Source organism: Salvelinus fontinalis, chromosome 4 (genome assembly GCF_029448725.1).
Source record: "Salvelinus fontinalis isolate EN_2023a chromosome 4, ASM2944872v1, whole genome shotgun sequence".
Lineage (NCBI taxonomy): Eukaryota > Metazoa > Chordata > Actinopteri > Salmoniformes > Salmonidae > Salvelinus > Salvelinus fontinalis.
The window spans coordinates 40,150,434-40,165,753 of NC_074668.1; the positions used below are offsets into that span (position 1 = coordinate 40,150,434).

At 42.5% G+C, this 15,320-nt stretch overlaps 1 protein-coding gene across 1 annotated transcript; it reads right to left on the minus strand.

Annotated features, from left to right (window-relative positions):
- Window positions 1–1,760: 1,760 nt before the first annotated feature.
- Window positions 1,761–10,020, minus strand: LOC129853766 (tumor necrosis factor receptor superfamily member 10B-like). Its single transcript, XM_055920145.1, has 10 exons — window positions 9,830–10,020; window positions 8,143–8,308; window positions 7,828–7,956; window positions 7,549–7,660; window positions 7,249–7,340; window positions 6,951–7,043; window positions 6,650–6,690; window positions 5,834–6,088; window positions 4,380–4,416; window positions 1,761–4,209 (listed from the first exon to the last, which is right to left on the minus strand). Exons 1-10 carry the CDS (start codon window positions 9,854–9,856, stop codon window positions 3,917–3,919), a joined length of 1,245 nt encoding a protein of 414 aa, XP_055776120.1. The 5' UTR covers window positions 9,857–10,020; the 3' UTR covers window positions 1,761–3,916.
- Window positions 10,021–15,320: the final 5,300 nt, after the last annotated feature.

Genomic DNA, 15,320 nt, shown 5'->3' on the forward strand with positions numbered 1-15,320 from the left:
TGTGAATGGTTTGTCCTGACAAATCAACTGTACATTTCGGTGTTCCTCAAGGTTCCGTTTTAGAACCACTATTGTTTTCACTATATATTTTACCTCTTGGGGATGTTATTCGAAAACATAATGTTAACTTTCACTGCTATGCGGATGACACACAGCTGTTTTTATTTATTTTTTTATTTCACCTTTATTTAACCAGGTAGGCAAATTGAGAACACGTTCTCATTTACAATTGCGACCTGGCCAAGATAAAGCAAAGCAGTTCGACACATACAACAACACATAGTTACACATGGAGTAAAACAAACATACAGTCAATAATACAGTGAAAATAAGTCTATATACAATATGAGCAAGTGAGGTGAGATAAGGGAGGTGAAGGCAAACAAAATATATATATAAATAAATAAAAAAATATATAAAAAGGCCATGGTGGCGAAGTAAATACAATATAGCAAGTAAAAAAAATAACACTGGAATGGTTGGTTTGCAGTGGAAGAAGGTGCAAAGTAGAGATAGAAATAATGGGGTGCAAAGGAGCAAAATAAATTAATAAATAAATACAGTAGGTAAAGAGGTAGTTGTTTGGGCTAAATTATAGATGGGCTATGTACAGGTGCAGTAATCTATGAGCTGCTCTGACAGCTGGTGCTTAAAGCTAGTGAGGGAGATAAGTGTTTCAAGTTTCAGAGATTTTTGTAGTTCGTTCCAGTCATTGGCAGCAGAGAACTGGAAGGAGAGGCGGCCAAAGGAAGAATTGGTTTTGGGGGTGACCAGAGAGATATACCTGCTGGAGCGCGTGCTACGGGTGGGCGTTGCTATGGTGACCAGCGAGCTGAGATAAGGGGGGACTTTACCTAGCAGGGTCTTGTAGATGACCTGGAGCCAGTGGGTTTGGCGACGAGTGTGAAGCAAGGGCCAGCCAACGAGAGCGTACAGGTCGCAGTGGTGGGTAGTATATGGGGCTTTGGTGACAAAACGGATGGCACTGTGATAGACTGCATCCAATTTATTGAGTAGGGTTTTGGAGGCTATTTTGTAAATGACATCACCGAAGTCGAGGATTGGTAGGATGGTCAGTTTTACAAGGGTATGTTTGGCAGCATGAGTGAAGGATGCTTTGTTGCGGAATAGGAAGCCGATTCTAGGTTTAACTTTGGATTGGAGATGCTTGATGTGAGTCTGGAAGGAGAGTTTACAGTCTAACCAGACACCTAGGTATTTGTAGTTGTCCACATATTCTAAGTCAGAGCCGTCCAGAGTAGTGATGCTGGACAGGCGGGCAGGTGCAGGCAGCGATCGGTTGAAGAGCATGCATTTAGTTTTACTTGTATTTAAGAGCAATTGGAGGCCACGGAAGGAGAGTTGTATGGCATTGAAGCTCGCCTGGAGGGTTGTTAACACAGTGTCAAGAGAAGGGCCAGAAGTATACAGAAGTGTCGTCTGCGTAGAGGTGGATCAGAGACTCACCAGCAGCAAGAGCGATATCATTGATGTATACAGAGAAGAGAGTCGGTCCAAGAATTGAACCCTGTGGCACCCCCAGAGAGACTGCCAGAGGTCCGGACAACAGACCCTCCGATTTGACACACTGAACTCGATCAGAGAAGTAGTTGGTGAACCAGGCGAGGCAATCATTAGAGAAACCAAGGCTGTCGAGTCTGCCGATGAGGATGTGGTGATTGACAGAGTCAAAAGCCTTGGCCAGGTCAATGAATATGGCTGCACAGTACTGTTTCCTATCGATAGCGGTTAAGATATCGTTTATGACCTTGAGCGTGGCTGAGGTGCTGTACATTTCAATGAAACATGGTGAAGCCCCAAAATTGCCCTCGCTAGAAGCCTGTGTTTCAGACATAAGGAAGTGGATGGCTGAAAACTTTCTACTTTTAAACTCGGACAAAACAGAGATGCTTGTTCTAGGTCCCAAGAAACAAAGAGATCTTCTGTTAAATCTGACAATTAATCTTGATGGTTGTAAAGTCGTCTCAAATAAAACTGTGAAGGACCTCGGCGTTACTCTTGACCCTGATCTCTCTTTTGACGAACATATCAAGACTGTTTCAAGGACAGCTTTTTTCCATCTACGTAACATTGCAAAAATCAGAAATTTTCTGTCCAAAAATGATGCAGAAAAATAAATCCATGCATTTGTTACTTCTAGGCTAGACTACTGCAATGCTCTACTTTCCGGCTACCCGGATAAAGCACTAAATAAACTTCAGTGAGTGCTAAATATGGCTGCTAGAATCCTGACTAGAACCAAGAAATTTGATCATATTACTCCAGTGCTAGTTTCCCTACACTGGCTTCCTGTTAAGGCAAGGGCTGATTTCAAGGTTTTACTGTTAACCTATTCAGCATTACATGGGCTTGCTCCTACCTATCTTTCCGAGTTGGTCCTGCCGTACATACCTACACGTACGCTACGGTCACAAGACGCAGACCTCCTAATTGTCCCTAGAATTTCTAAGCAAACAGCTGGAGAAAGGGCTTTCTCCTATAGATCTCCATTTTTATGGAATGGTCTGCCTACCCATGTGAGAGACGCAGACTCAGTCTCAACCTTTAAGTCTTTACTGAAGACTTATCTCTTCAGTAAGTCATATGATTGAGTGTAGTCTGGCCCAGGAGTGTGAAGGTGAACGGAAAGGCTCTGGAGCAACGAACCGCCCTTGCTGTCTCTGCCTGGCCGGTACCCCTCCACTGGGATTCTCTACCTCTAATCCTATTACAGGGGCTGAGTCACTGGCTTACTGGTGCTCTTTCATGACGTCCCTAGGAGGGGTGCGTCACTTGAGTGGGTTGAGTTACTGACGTGATCTTCCTGTCTGGGTTGGCGTCCCCCCTTGGTTTGTGCTGTGGTGGAGATCTTTGTGGGCTATACTCGGCCTTGTCTCAGGATTGTAAGTTGGTGGCTGAAGATATCCCTCTAGTGGTGCGGGGGCTGTGCTTTGGCAAAGTGGGTGGGGTTATATCCTTCCTGTTTGGCCTTGTCCGGGGGTATCATCGGATGGGGCCACAGTGTCTCCTGACCCCTCCTGTCTCAGCCTCCAGTATTTATGCTGCAGTAGTTTGTGTCGGGGGGCTAGGGCCAGTTGGTTATATCTGCAGTACTTCTCCTGTCTTATCCAGTGTCCTGTGTGAATTTAAGTATGCTCTTTCTAATTCTCTCCTTCTTTCTCTCTCTCGGAGGAACTGAGCCCTAGGACCATACGTCTGGACTACCGGGCATGATGACTCCTTGCTGTCCCCAGTCCACCTGGCCTTGCTGCTGTCCCAGTTTAAACTGTTCTGCCTGCGGTTATGGAATCCCTACCTGTCCCAGACCTACTGTTTTCAACTCTTAATTATCGGCTATGAAAAGCCAACTGACATTTATTCCTGATTATTATTTGACCATGCTTGTCATTTATGAACATTTTGTACATCTTGGCCATGTTCTGTTATAATCTCCACCCGGCACAGCCAGAAGAGGACTGGCCACCCCTCATAGCCTGGTTCCTCTCTAGGTTTCTTCCTAGGTTTTGGCCTTTCTAGGGAGTTTTTCCTAGCCACCGTGCTTCTACACCTGCATTGCTTACCGTTTGGGGTTTTAGGCTGGGTTTCTGTACAGCACTTCGAGATATTAGCTGATGTACGAAGGGCTATATAAAATAAACTTGATTGATTGATCAATGGAAACAGAATGCATCTGAGCTCAATTGCAAGTCACATCGCAAAGGGCCTGAATACTTATGCAAATAAGTCATCTGCAAAAATGTCTAAAAACCTGTTTTCGCTTTGTCATTATGGGCTTGTGTGTTAACTGATGAAGATTTTTATTTAATCTATTTTACAATAATGCTGTAACGTAACAAAATGTGGAAAAAGGGAAGGGGTCTTTATACTTTCCTAATGCAATTTTATTTTCTGCATATTAATTTACTGCATATTCATAATATCCATTTGCAATGGCTTTAGAAATAATATTTTCTGCTGATAACTTTTGGTCCAAATAAAGTAAGGCTCTGATTAAGTCATTTATGTCGGCTTGCATGCCCACCATTTCCAACCATACTTTTAACAGTTCATAGACTCGGTCTTCAGGATGAAGGTGTGCAGTGCTATTTATAGCGTTGTCACTGAGTCCGATGTTCCTGAAGAATCTGTTATGGTAGTAAACGTCCAGCTCTTCAAAAAGTTCAAAACTTTTCTTCAAGGACTCGTCACCTACAAATAAAAAAATTAAAAAGTCAAGGCCCTGACATCAAAGCCCACCGTGCTGTACTGTATTAATCAACAGAAACATGGAGCACAGCAGAGTGGGTCATAGACAAGGCTAAATAATATTAGTACGTTAACTAGCCTAAATCCATAAAATATAGAGGGTATACTCTCACCATTCAAAGGAGCAAGTTTTCTGAGAAGGACATCTTCCTAGAAATAAAAAATAAACATGGTCAGTCATAAATCATAAGTCAGGCTCCTAAACGAGGCCCCTGCACTAAGCTCTGAAGTTTGGCTCTTGGAGGGTCGTGCAGGAGGGAAGGACCTCAACAAAACCTCTGGACTTCTTGTCTCTGGCCTTATTCCGTCCTTTCCTCGACCCTGCATTTGCATCTATAAAATCACATTTATGTGCTTGGGCCTGGCCACTAGCAATGGTTAATTCAATCTTCAAAAACAAGTGTCAAAACTATCTAGTAAGTCTTCTGCCTAGTAAGTCTTCATCAAGCTGGATGGTGGAAAGGGAGTAGCTCTACTTCAAAATGGGACACGGTTGTTTGGGGTCAATTTGCCCATGAGAGTAATTATGAATTGGGTGAACTAATGCTATATACATGTCAGACAGACTGTGGCTTTCAAACAGTAAGTAAGTACAGTGCATTCTGAACGAATTCAGACGCATGGCATTTAAGCCAAAGAGTTCAATCTTGGTTTCATTAGACCAGAGAATCTTGTTTTTTCATGGTCTGAGAGTCCTTCAGGTGCCTTTTGGCAAACTCCAACTGGACAGTCATGTGCCTTTTACTGAGGAGTGGCTTCCGTCTGGCCTCTCTACCTGATTGGTGGAGTGCTGCAGAGATGGTTGTCCTTCTGGAAGGTTCTCCCATCTCCACAGAGGAACTCTGGAGCTCTGTCAGAGTGACCATTGGGTTCTTGGTCACCTCCCTGACCAAGAACCTTCTCCCCCAATAGCTCAGTTTGGTCTTGCGGCCAGCTATAGGAAGAGTCTTGGTGGTTCTAAAACTTCTTCTATTTAAGAATGATGGAGGCCACTGTGTCCTTGGGGACCTTCAATGCTGCAGAAATGTTTTGGTACAATTACCCAGATCTGTGGGACCTTATATAGACAGGTGTGTGCCTTTCCAATCAATTGAATTGACCACAGGTAGGCTCCAATCAAGTTGTAGAAACATCAAGGATGATCAACGGAAACAGGATACACCTGAGCTCAATTTGGAGTCTCATAGCAAAGGGCCTGAATACGTATATAAATAAGGCATCTGTTTTTATTGCTTTTTATACATTTGCCAAAATGTCTAAATACCTGTTTTCACTTTGTCATTATGGGGTATTGTGTGTAGATTTATGAGGGAAAAACAAAATGCAATCCATTTTAGAATGTGGAAAAAGTCAAGGCTACAATGTGTAAAAAGTCAAGAGGTCTGAATATTGCAGAATGCACTGTATATTGAGCAGAGAAAATGAAGATGAACAGAAAGTAAGACCAGAGCCAGAATAGGATGGGAGTTCTAAAGAAACAATGAAGATGTGGTTAGAAAAGAGATTGAGAGAAGACAAGGGACAAGGGGTAGGTTCGCATGAGCATGTCCTGTGCTGCTGCTCTCACCGTAGTCCCAGCGCCAGGCTGCCTCTTGGCCGAAGGGCTGGAAAGCGGGGAGGATGAGGGTAGTGCAGACAAACTGGACCGGGAGGAGTTGGTGGTGTTGTGGAGGCTGTCGCCCAGTCCATTGTCCTCATCGGCCGAGGAGGCGTTGGCGCCCACCACCTGGGTCAGCTCCAGCAAAGGATGGAGCCGTGTGTCATCCTGCACAGCACTCCGGTTGTTCTGCCTCTCCTCAATTGACCTGTTGTTTTGATCATCCTACAAAATATCAGAAGTTATATGTAGTCTAATGAGGCACATTTGTTGCTGTTCACTTATGCACTTCGCCATGTTTTCACAACGGGGTGTAATTCTATCAGCTCGTCTCAGTAATTTGATCAGAATTCATCTAATTCAGTATGCAGTGCCGATTGGCCCAGATTCAGACCAGAGTTAAGCGTGCGTAAATGTAACACAATTCCCTTTTCATGCGCATTTCTCTCTATGCGTATTCTCTTGAGTCTGTCCGACAAAATTCTAATTTGAAAAGGTACACCGTATTTAAAGGGATGGCTGAAAACCCCATTGAAAATCTGTTGGCCAGCAAGTGGGAGTTTTTCAGCAGTTGAACTAGATGTATTCAGAGGGCGCAAGGTAGCCACACCTGCAGAGCATGAATAAGGCAAGTGAATGAATAAGGCAAGTCTGAATACCAAATACTGAGAAGTGCATAGGAAAGGCATGTGTAGGAATGACATAAATTCCTAAGTCGGGATCAGCCCCATTGAGTCTGACACCACAAATGTGAAAATAACTTTGGAATGAGACCGGCTGACTCACCACCTCAATCTTCAGCGTCTCACTGGGATTATTCTGGGAGTCTGGAACAGATGAAGTATGAAACACCCAGGGCACTTTACTTTTAGGTACAATATTGACATGTTCTGTTGACAGCTTTAAGTGCATCACTGCTGACACAGTGAGCTTTGAGGCTCTGTTCCCTCTGGATGGCACCCTACTACATGTATAGTGCACTACTTTTGACCAGGCCCCATAGGGAATAGGGTGGCATTTGGAAGGCATCCTGAGACTTCACTTTTGAAAGATCAAAAGATATTTATTTGATATAAATGACCTTTACCTCTCCTTTTACAGCAATTTCGCCTCTTCCAAGAGACAGCGGCAATTGCAGCAGTGATACCCAGTACTGCCACCACAATCACAACAACACCTGCTGTTTCAATAGAGAGAAATGAATGTTTAATGTGACAACCCCATCCATCCGCTGTTGACCAAATAAGTGGCGGGGTTGACAATTCGTCGTTGTTTGAATCCTTGAACGCCCCTTGAAATTCAGAAATAATCATTTTCCAAAATACACGCAACATTCATAATATTCTATTGTGTTAACGCACAATAAAATCCTAATCCACTTGTACCTGAGATGGTGCTGGATGTGGGCAGTCTGGTCTCACAGACCGTGTTGGACGTAGCGGTGCAGTTCTTCAGCCTCACCTCATTCTCTTTACATCTGAGATAAATGGGGGTTTCAACAAAATATCATTTTAAAAGCCATATTAAAACCAGTTGAATTAGATTTGATTTATTGATGAATAAATGCCAGGTATAAGAAAGCTATTCACCACTGTGCAATAACGTCTTCACAACAATCCAATGAAGTAAAAATGGAGGTTAGGCTAGATTTCGTTTGAGTATGTTCACATATTCTATGGACATACCTTAAGCACTTTTTGCACACCTCACAGGCTTGGTCAGGGGCACAGAATAACCCAGGTTTACACCGGCACTCTCTGTCCTGAGTGATGGTGCATGCCTTTGTAGTCACCTGATCTGTGAGAGGAACATACAGAGTTTGTAATGTTAAAGACACAACAAACAAACAAAAAAAATCAGACACGGGATAGATCGGAGCCTTGGAGCTCAGCCATTTCATTTGTCATTCATTCTAAATGGGTCATGTTGAATTTGAAAAGGGCTAACTTGTTAAACAGAATTACCTGAGTGACACGTGGTGCACTTCAAGCACTGTCGTAGTCCGTTGCCATGTTCAGTGTATGTGTCAAACTCACAGGTCTCACAGGTTCCGCGCTCAAAGGAACGCGTGCAGTACGCTTTGACATATGTACCTGAGGCCATAGAGAAACAGTTACTGGGTTATCCATACAGGTGTCTTACCTACAGCAGACATTTGATACTGAATATGAATTACTGTAGTCGTATAACCATGGTCAATACAAGGCCAAAGTAGTGTACCATTTCAAGTGCATACACTGGTCTCAGTAGACTGAATCTTAAATCTCTATTTGTCTCACCAGCTAGGCAGTTTAAACAGCAGATGTTGTCATGTGGGTACTCCAGGTTTTCCCGGCATGAGATGTCCCGCTGTGTCAAGTTTCTGACGCTGCCTCCTGTCCGTGTCAATTTAAGGCCAGACGGAGCTGCCGCCATGGGTTTGAGGGCCCAGATTAGGAGGACAACCTTAGAGAAAGATGAAGCACACATGAAAAACATTGTCATCCAGTTTTCACCTAGCTTACTTTAGACACCCCATACCATCTAAGGAAAGTAACCAAAGTTGGTGAGGAAATTACCGTTGTAAAAAATAGGTGTAAATCTCAAATGGCACCATATTTCCCATATAGTGCACTACTTTAGAGGGCTCTGGTCAAAAGTAGGGAATAGCATGCCATTTGGTACATAAACCTAGGTCTTTCTTTACTCACAATATGACATTGTAGTCGTGACAATAAATCACTTCCCCTTCAAGGAAATACCTTCAAAAAGGTCCACATTAATGACTAACTAGAGAAGGGAAAGAAAATAATCCAAGAATGTCTATGAGATCATCCAAACCTTGCTTGTCAAGAAATGTCCTCATCTTTGTACATGCAGAGCTCCTTAATCAAGTGACAGCCTTGCCAAAACTTAGGTATGATAACAGTGCCAATATAATTGCATTCATGATCACGCCACTGATGCTCTATCAAAAACAACTACAAATCTAATGTTATTTGTCACCTGCTTCGTAAACAACAGGCGTAGACTAACACTTCATCTATAAGTGAAGCAAGCCTAATGATTAGTCCCAACGATGTATGTAGTTACACAAAAACTATTTTGAAACTGGTCTTTATCTGGGTCAACTATTTGAGGGTGTTATTTCTCAACGAGAGACAAACAAGAAGCGCTGTGATGCAATTTCATCACAAATCCATTTGGAATCTCTGAGTCACAAGATACATGGGCACACCCAATTAAGCAACCTGTAAAGTATGTTCAAATATGGGCCAGCCTACAAACCTTCCTAACAAAACCCAAGCCCACTCCAGAGTAGAAAAGAGGCAAGGTGACAATAGATATGCTGCATCATATTATTTATTCTCCCAAAATGTTATTTGGAACATAAATACACAGTTATTTTAGCATTAAATTGCTAAATGTTCTCTCTGCCCAAGGCAAAATGTGTAGAATTGCAAGAAATTAGCTTTAGAACTGCAACATATTCTCACTAATGCCAAGCCTTTAAAATGTTATTTCCCAGGGGCAGAAACTTATTTAGTCTGGCCATACACTGCAGAAACTGCTTGTATGCAAAAAAAATAAAAAATTGCACTCTAAAGCAGGAGTTGTGTTCTGATATTATGTGGGGGGTCCCTGATGTATTTGCTAACGTATCACAAAAGGCGGTCCCCGAAGCAAAATAAAGTTTGGGAACCCCTGCCTTAGTCTAACTAAACACCGGCTTCAACAGGCACAACAGGAATTTCGCACCTATATGAGGCTTTTCCATTGGCATGTTTACGCGACATTCTTTCTGGCCGCACAAATGGCGTATCGACTAAGTTAGAACATGAGTTCGAATTTTAGAATAAGTCAAAAGTAACATTACTAGTTAGGCTCCACAATTTAATTGATGAGGTAATGACAGAGCACGCGTGCTGTGTGACAACAACGCTTCAAATTGATGTGGTCACAGCCGTACAGCGTGAAACAACTTACCATGTAATGTAGGACTATATTGCTCATACTTTTATCAAACCTCGCAAAATGTCAAAGGTGGCGTACATATCCCAGTTGATGAGTCCGAAAACAGAAAAGCGGCACCAGCAATCCTCCATGAATCGATGGTTTCGTTTGGTTGAACAGCGCTAGATTTACTTGAGACAACTCTCCTCACGAAAGAGAAAGTTCCAAATGACGATTGGCGCAGTGCCCGTCACGCCCCTTTAGGGAAATGATTAAATAGACCCAATTAAACCATCTCTAGCCAAGGATCGGACCCTTTTTTCATTCCTGTAGCTCAGGACCTGAAGGAAAGATATGTATAATCTTGATATCAGTTGAAAGGAAACACTTTGACGTTTGTGGAAATGTGAAATTAATGTAGGAGAATAACACATTAGATCTGGTAAAATATGAAAAAAAATGTGCATATCATCTTTGAAATGCAAGAGAAAGGCCACAATGTTTTTTTCCCCAGTTTAGGCACAATTTAGATTTGGTCACTAGATGGCAGTGTATGTGCAGAGTTTTAGACGGATCCAATGAACCATTGCATTTCTGTTCAAAAGCCTGCCCAAATGTTCCTAATTGGTTTATTAAAACATTTTCAAGTTCATAGCTGTGCACTCTCCTCAAACAATAGCATGGTATTATTTCACTGTAATAGCTACAGTAAATTGGACAGTGCAGATAGATTAACAATAATCTTTTCATTTTTCATGCTTTTGTGCCCATATCAGATATGTTTATGTCCTGGGAAATATTCTTACAACCTCACGTTAGCTCAACCGTCCCACGGAGGGAACACCGATCCTGTAGAGAATACAAACTATTACAAATATTGTTTTAGTTGGGGAGAAACCCCTCAGATTTATGAGATTAATAGCCACACTCATCCTTATCAATGTGGAAAAATCTCTTTCTGTGTATGTCATTTTGACATTATCTATGCAAAAGTTGTCTGCACGACTTAGTCTCTCACACGGAGACACGGCCACAGTCACAGGACAGGAAGAGAAGGTTTAAACTGACTCATTTGCTCAGAAAGAGAGGAGTTTCATACCCACAACAGAATGCTGGGTAGTGTGAACCTCAAACATGTAGTCTACCCATTTTAAACAAAAAGACACCACTGTAAAGTAAACTGTGAAAATACACTAACCCAGTCACCCTTGTCTGCTGATATAATTATGCAAGGATGGATTAAACATACATATATATATATATATACACACACACATACATTGGGGAGAACAAGTATTTGATACACTGCCGATTTTGCAGGTTTTCCTACTTACAAAGCATGTAGAGGTCTGTAATTTTTATCATAGGTACACTTCAACTGTGAGAGACAGAATCTAAAACAAAAATCCAGAAAATCACATTGTATAATTTTTAAGTAATGACTTTGCATTTTATTGTATACACACACATTATATATATATATATATATATATATATATATATATATATATATATATATACATATATATTTATACACATGTGTATAAATTTATACATATGTGTGTGTATATATATATATATATATATATATATATATATGTGTGTGTGTATATATATATACACTGCTCAAAAAAATAAAGGGAACACTTAAACAACACAATGTAACTCCAAGTCAATCACACTTCTGTTAAATCAAACTGTCCCCTTAGGAAGCAACACTGATTGACAATAAATTTCACATGCTGTTGTGCAAATGGAATAGACAAAAGGTGGAAATTATAGGCAATTAGCAAGACACCCCCCAAAACAGGAGTGATTCTGCAGGTGGTGACCACAGACCACTTCTCAGTTCCTATGCTTCCTGGCTGATGTTTTGGTCACTTTTGAATGCTGGCGGTGCTCTCGGGAACGGGCGGGCCAGTCCATAGCATCAATGCCTTCCTCTTGCAGGAACTGCTGACACAGTCCAGCCACATGAGGTCTAGCATTGTCTTGCATTAGGAGGAACCCAGGGCCAACCGCACCAGCATATGGTCTCACAAGGGGTCTGAGGATCCCATCTCGGTACCTAATGGCAGTCAGGCTACCTCTGGCGAGCACATGGAGGGCTGTGCGGCCCCCCAAAGAAATGCCACCCCACACCATGACTGACCCACCGCCAAACCGGTCATGCTGGAGGATGTTGCAGGCAGCAGAACGTTCTCCACGGCGTCTCCAGACTCTGTCACGTCTGTCACGTGTGCTCAGTGTGAACCTGCTTTCATCTGTGAAGAGCACAGGGCGCCAGTGGCGAATTTGCCAATCTTTGTGTTCTCTGGCAAATGCCAAACGTCCTGCACGGTGTTGGGCTGTAAGCACTACCCCCACCTGTGGATGTCGGGCCCTCATACCACCCTCATGGAGTCTGTTTCTGACCATTTGCACAAAGGCGGAGGTAGCGGTCCTGCTGCTGGGTTGTTGCCTTCCTACGGCCTCCTCCACTTCTCCTGATGTACTGGCCTGTCTCCTGGTAGCGCCTCCATGCTCTGGACAATACGCTGACAGACACAGCAAACCTTTTTGCCACAGCTCGCATTGATGTGCCATCCTGGATGAACTGCACTACCTGAGCCACTTGTGTGGGTTGTAGACTCCGTCTCATGCTACCACTAGAGTGAAAGCACCGCCAGCATTCAAAAGTGACCAAAACATCAGCCAGGAAGCATAGGAACTGAGAAGTGGTCTGTGGTCACCACCTGCAGAACCATTCCTTTTTTGGGGGTGTCTTGCTAATTGCCTATAATTTCCACCTTTTGTCTATTCCATTTGCACAACAGCTTGTGAAATTTATTGTCAATCAGTGTTGCTTCCTAAGGGGACAGTTTGATTTAACAGAAGTGTGATTGACTTGGAGTTACATTGTGTTGTTTAAGTGTTCCCTTTATTTTTTTGAGCAGTGTATATATCAAATACAAAGGTAAAAAACACAGCTAGTATGGACAGTGCATCAAATGCGTTGAATGTTATGCCACATATGCAGTTGTCATACAGTATTGTATGTGTCCAACACAGCCGCTCATTGTATAGAACTTTTTGGTTTTGCTGATATTTTTACCTCTTACCTTAGCAATTTGCTCATGGGGTCAGCAAAACACTAACACGTGAAACATAAGATGCTGGTTATAAACTATTTCTTAAAATCAACATATCATTCTATTCCTTTAATACAGGGGTGTCAAACTCATTCCATGGAGTGCCTACTGTTTGCTGGTTTTTGTTTTTTTCATTTCAATTAAGACCTAGACAACCAGGTGGGGGGAGTTTCTTACTAATTTGTGACCTTAATTCATTAATCAAGTACAAGGGAGGCTCGAAAACCCAGAGACACTCGGTCTTGCATGATATGATGCATCCATAGAGCAAGAAAGCCATTGTTCATATAGATCTAACAATCAAAAGACATCTGGCCCACTCATGACTGCTGCTATATTTGCTATAGCTGATGCATTCTGTGGTTCTTGATAAGGATGTAGACTCAAGGGAGTGGCAATGCTCGCTGAGCGACCCATCAAAGATGTCTGCTTGGTTTCTTAGGTTTGGATTGTGCTGGGTCTAGGCTAATTTTGAAGAAGGCAAACACTTCACTCTGGAAATTCGTACACTGAACAAAAATATAAAGACAATATGTAAAGTGTTGGTCCCATGTGTCATGAGCTTAAATAAAAGATCCCAGAAATGTTCCATACACACAACAAGAGTATTATTTATCCTTTGCCAAGATAATCCATCCACCTGACAGGTGTGGCATATCAAGAAGTTAATTAAACAGCATGATCATTAGACAGGTGCACCTTGTGCTGGAGACAATAAAAGACCACTCTAAAATGTGCAGTTTTGTCAAACAACAATGCCACAGATGTCTCAAGTTGAGGGCACGTGCAATTGGCATGCTGAACGCATTACTGTCCACCAGAGCTGTTACCAGAGATTTGAATGTTCATTTCTCTATCACAAGCCGCCTTCAACATAGTTTTAGAGAATTTGGCAGTACGTCCAACCAGCCTCACAACTACAGACCATGTGTAACCAAGCCATAGCAGGACCTCCACATCGGGCATTGTTTGAGACCAGCCACCCGGACAGCTGATGAAACTGTGGATTTTCACAACCGATTAATTTTTGCAAACTGTCAGAAACCTCAGGGAAGCTCATCAGCTTGCTCTGCGTCCTCAAAAGGGTCTTGACCTGACTGCAGTTCGGCGTCGCAATCGACTTCAGTGGGCAAATGCTCACCTTTGATGGCCACTGTTACACTGGAGAAGTGTGCTCTTCACGGATGACTCCCGGTTTCAACTGTACCGAGCAGATGGTATACAGTGTGTATGGCGTAGTGTGGGTGAGCGGTTTGCTGATGTCAACTTTGTGATCAGAGTGCACCATGGTGGCGGTGGGGTTATGGTATGGGCAGGCATAAGCTACAGACAACACACACAATTGTATTTTATCGATGGCAATTTGAATGCAAAAAGATACCGTGACGAGATCCTGAGGCCCATTGTGGTGCTATTCATCCACCGCTATCACCTCATGTTTCAGCATGATAAAGCACAACGCCATGTCGTTAAGGATCTGTACACAATTCCTGAAAGCTGAAAATGTCCCAGTTCTTCCATGGCCTGCATACTCACCAGACATATCACCCATTGAGCATGTTTGGGATGCTCTGGATCGAAGTGTACGTCAGCGTGTTCCAGTTCCTTCCAATATCCAGCAATTTCGCACAAACATTGAAGAGGAGTAGGACAACAATCCACAGGCCACAATCAACAGCCTGATCAACTCAACTTTTCCTGTGACCAACAGATGCATATCTGTATTCCCAGTCATGTGAAATCCATAGATTAGGCCCTAATTACTTTATTTTAATTGACTAATATTCTTATATGAACTGTAACTCAGTAAAATCTTACAAATTGGTACATGTTGCGATTATATTTTTGTTCAGTGTAGGTATGTTTAAATGGTCTTGAACTTTGCTCCTCTCCTCTCCTACCAGTTTGGGACATTCAATAGAACTGAGTAGGACCTCACCTTCCTCAGGGGCAGACTTATTCCTATGTGCCCTCCACATGACTAATTAGTGCTGTATTGCACTTCGGCAGTACAGTCCCTTGTAAGCACAGTAACTTCCTGTGTGCCCAGGATTGCATGGTATGCAAGACGTGGGCAGTCAGGGCACTTTTTCTCAGCTGGTATTAAGATAATCAAAATCTAATTGTATGAGCAGCCACAGTATTCTTTAGAGTTACAGTACAGCCAGAGGATAACTGGGGCCAAGCTACTGTAGAATCACGAAGAGACTTGTGGAAGAAAACAACTTGAGCCATATTATATAAGCAAGGAGAAATCAAAAGCATGAAAAGGCATGCATGTCAGATATGTACTCAAACAAAATTACAGTGATGTAGACCTAGTAAAGTGCATATCATGTAGGTAATGAATTATACATTGTGTCAAAGGTGCACAGTAACCTACTCATACTAAA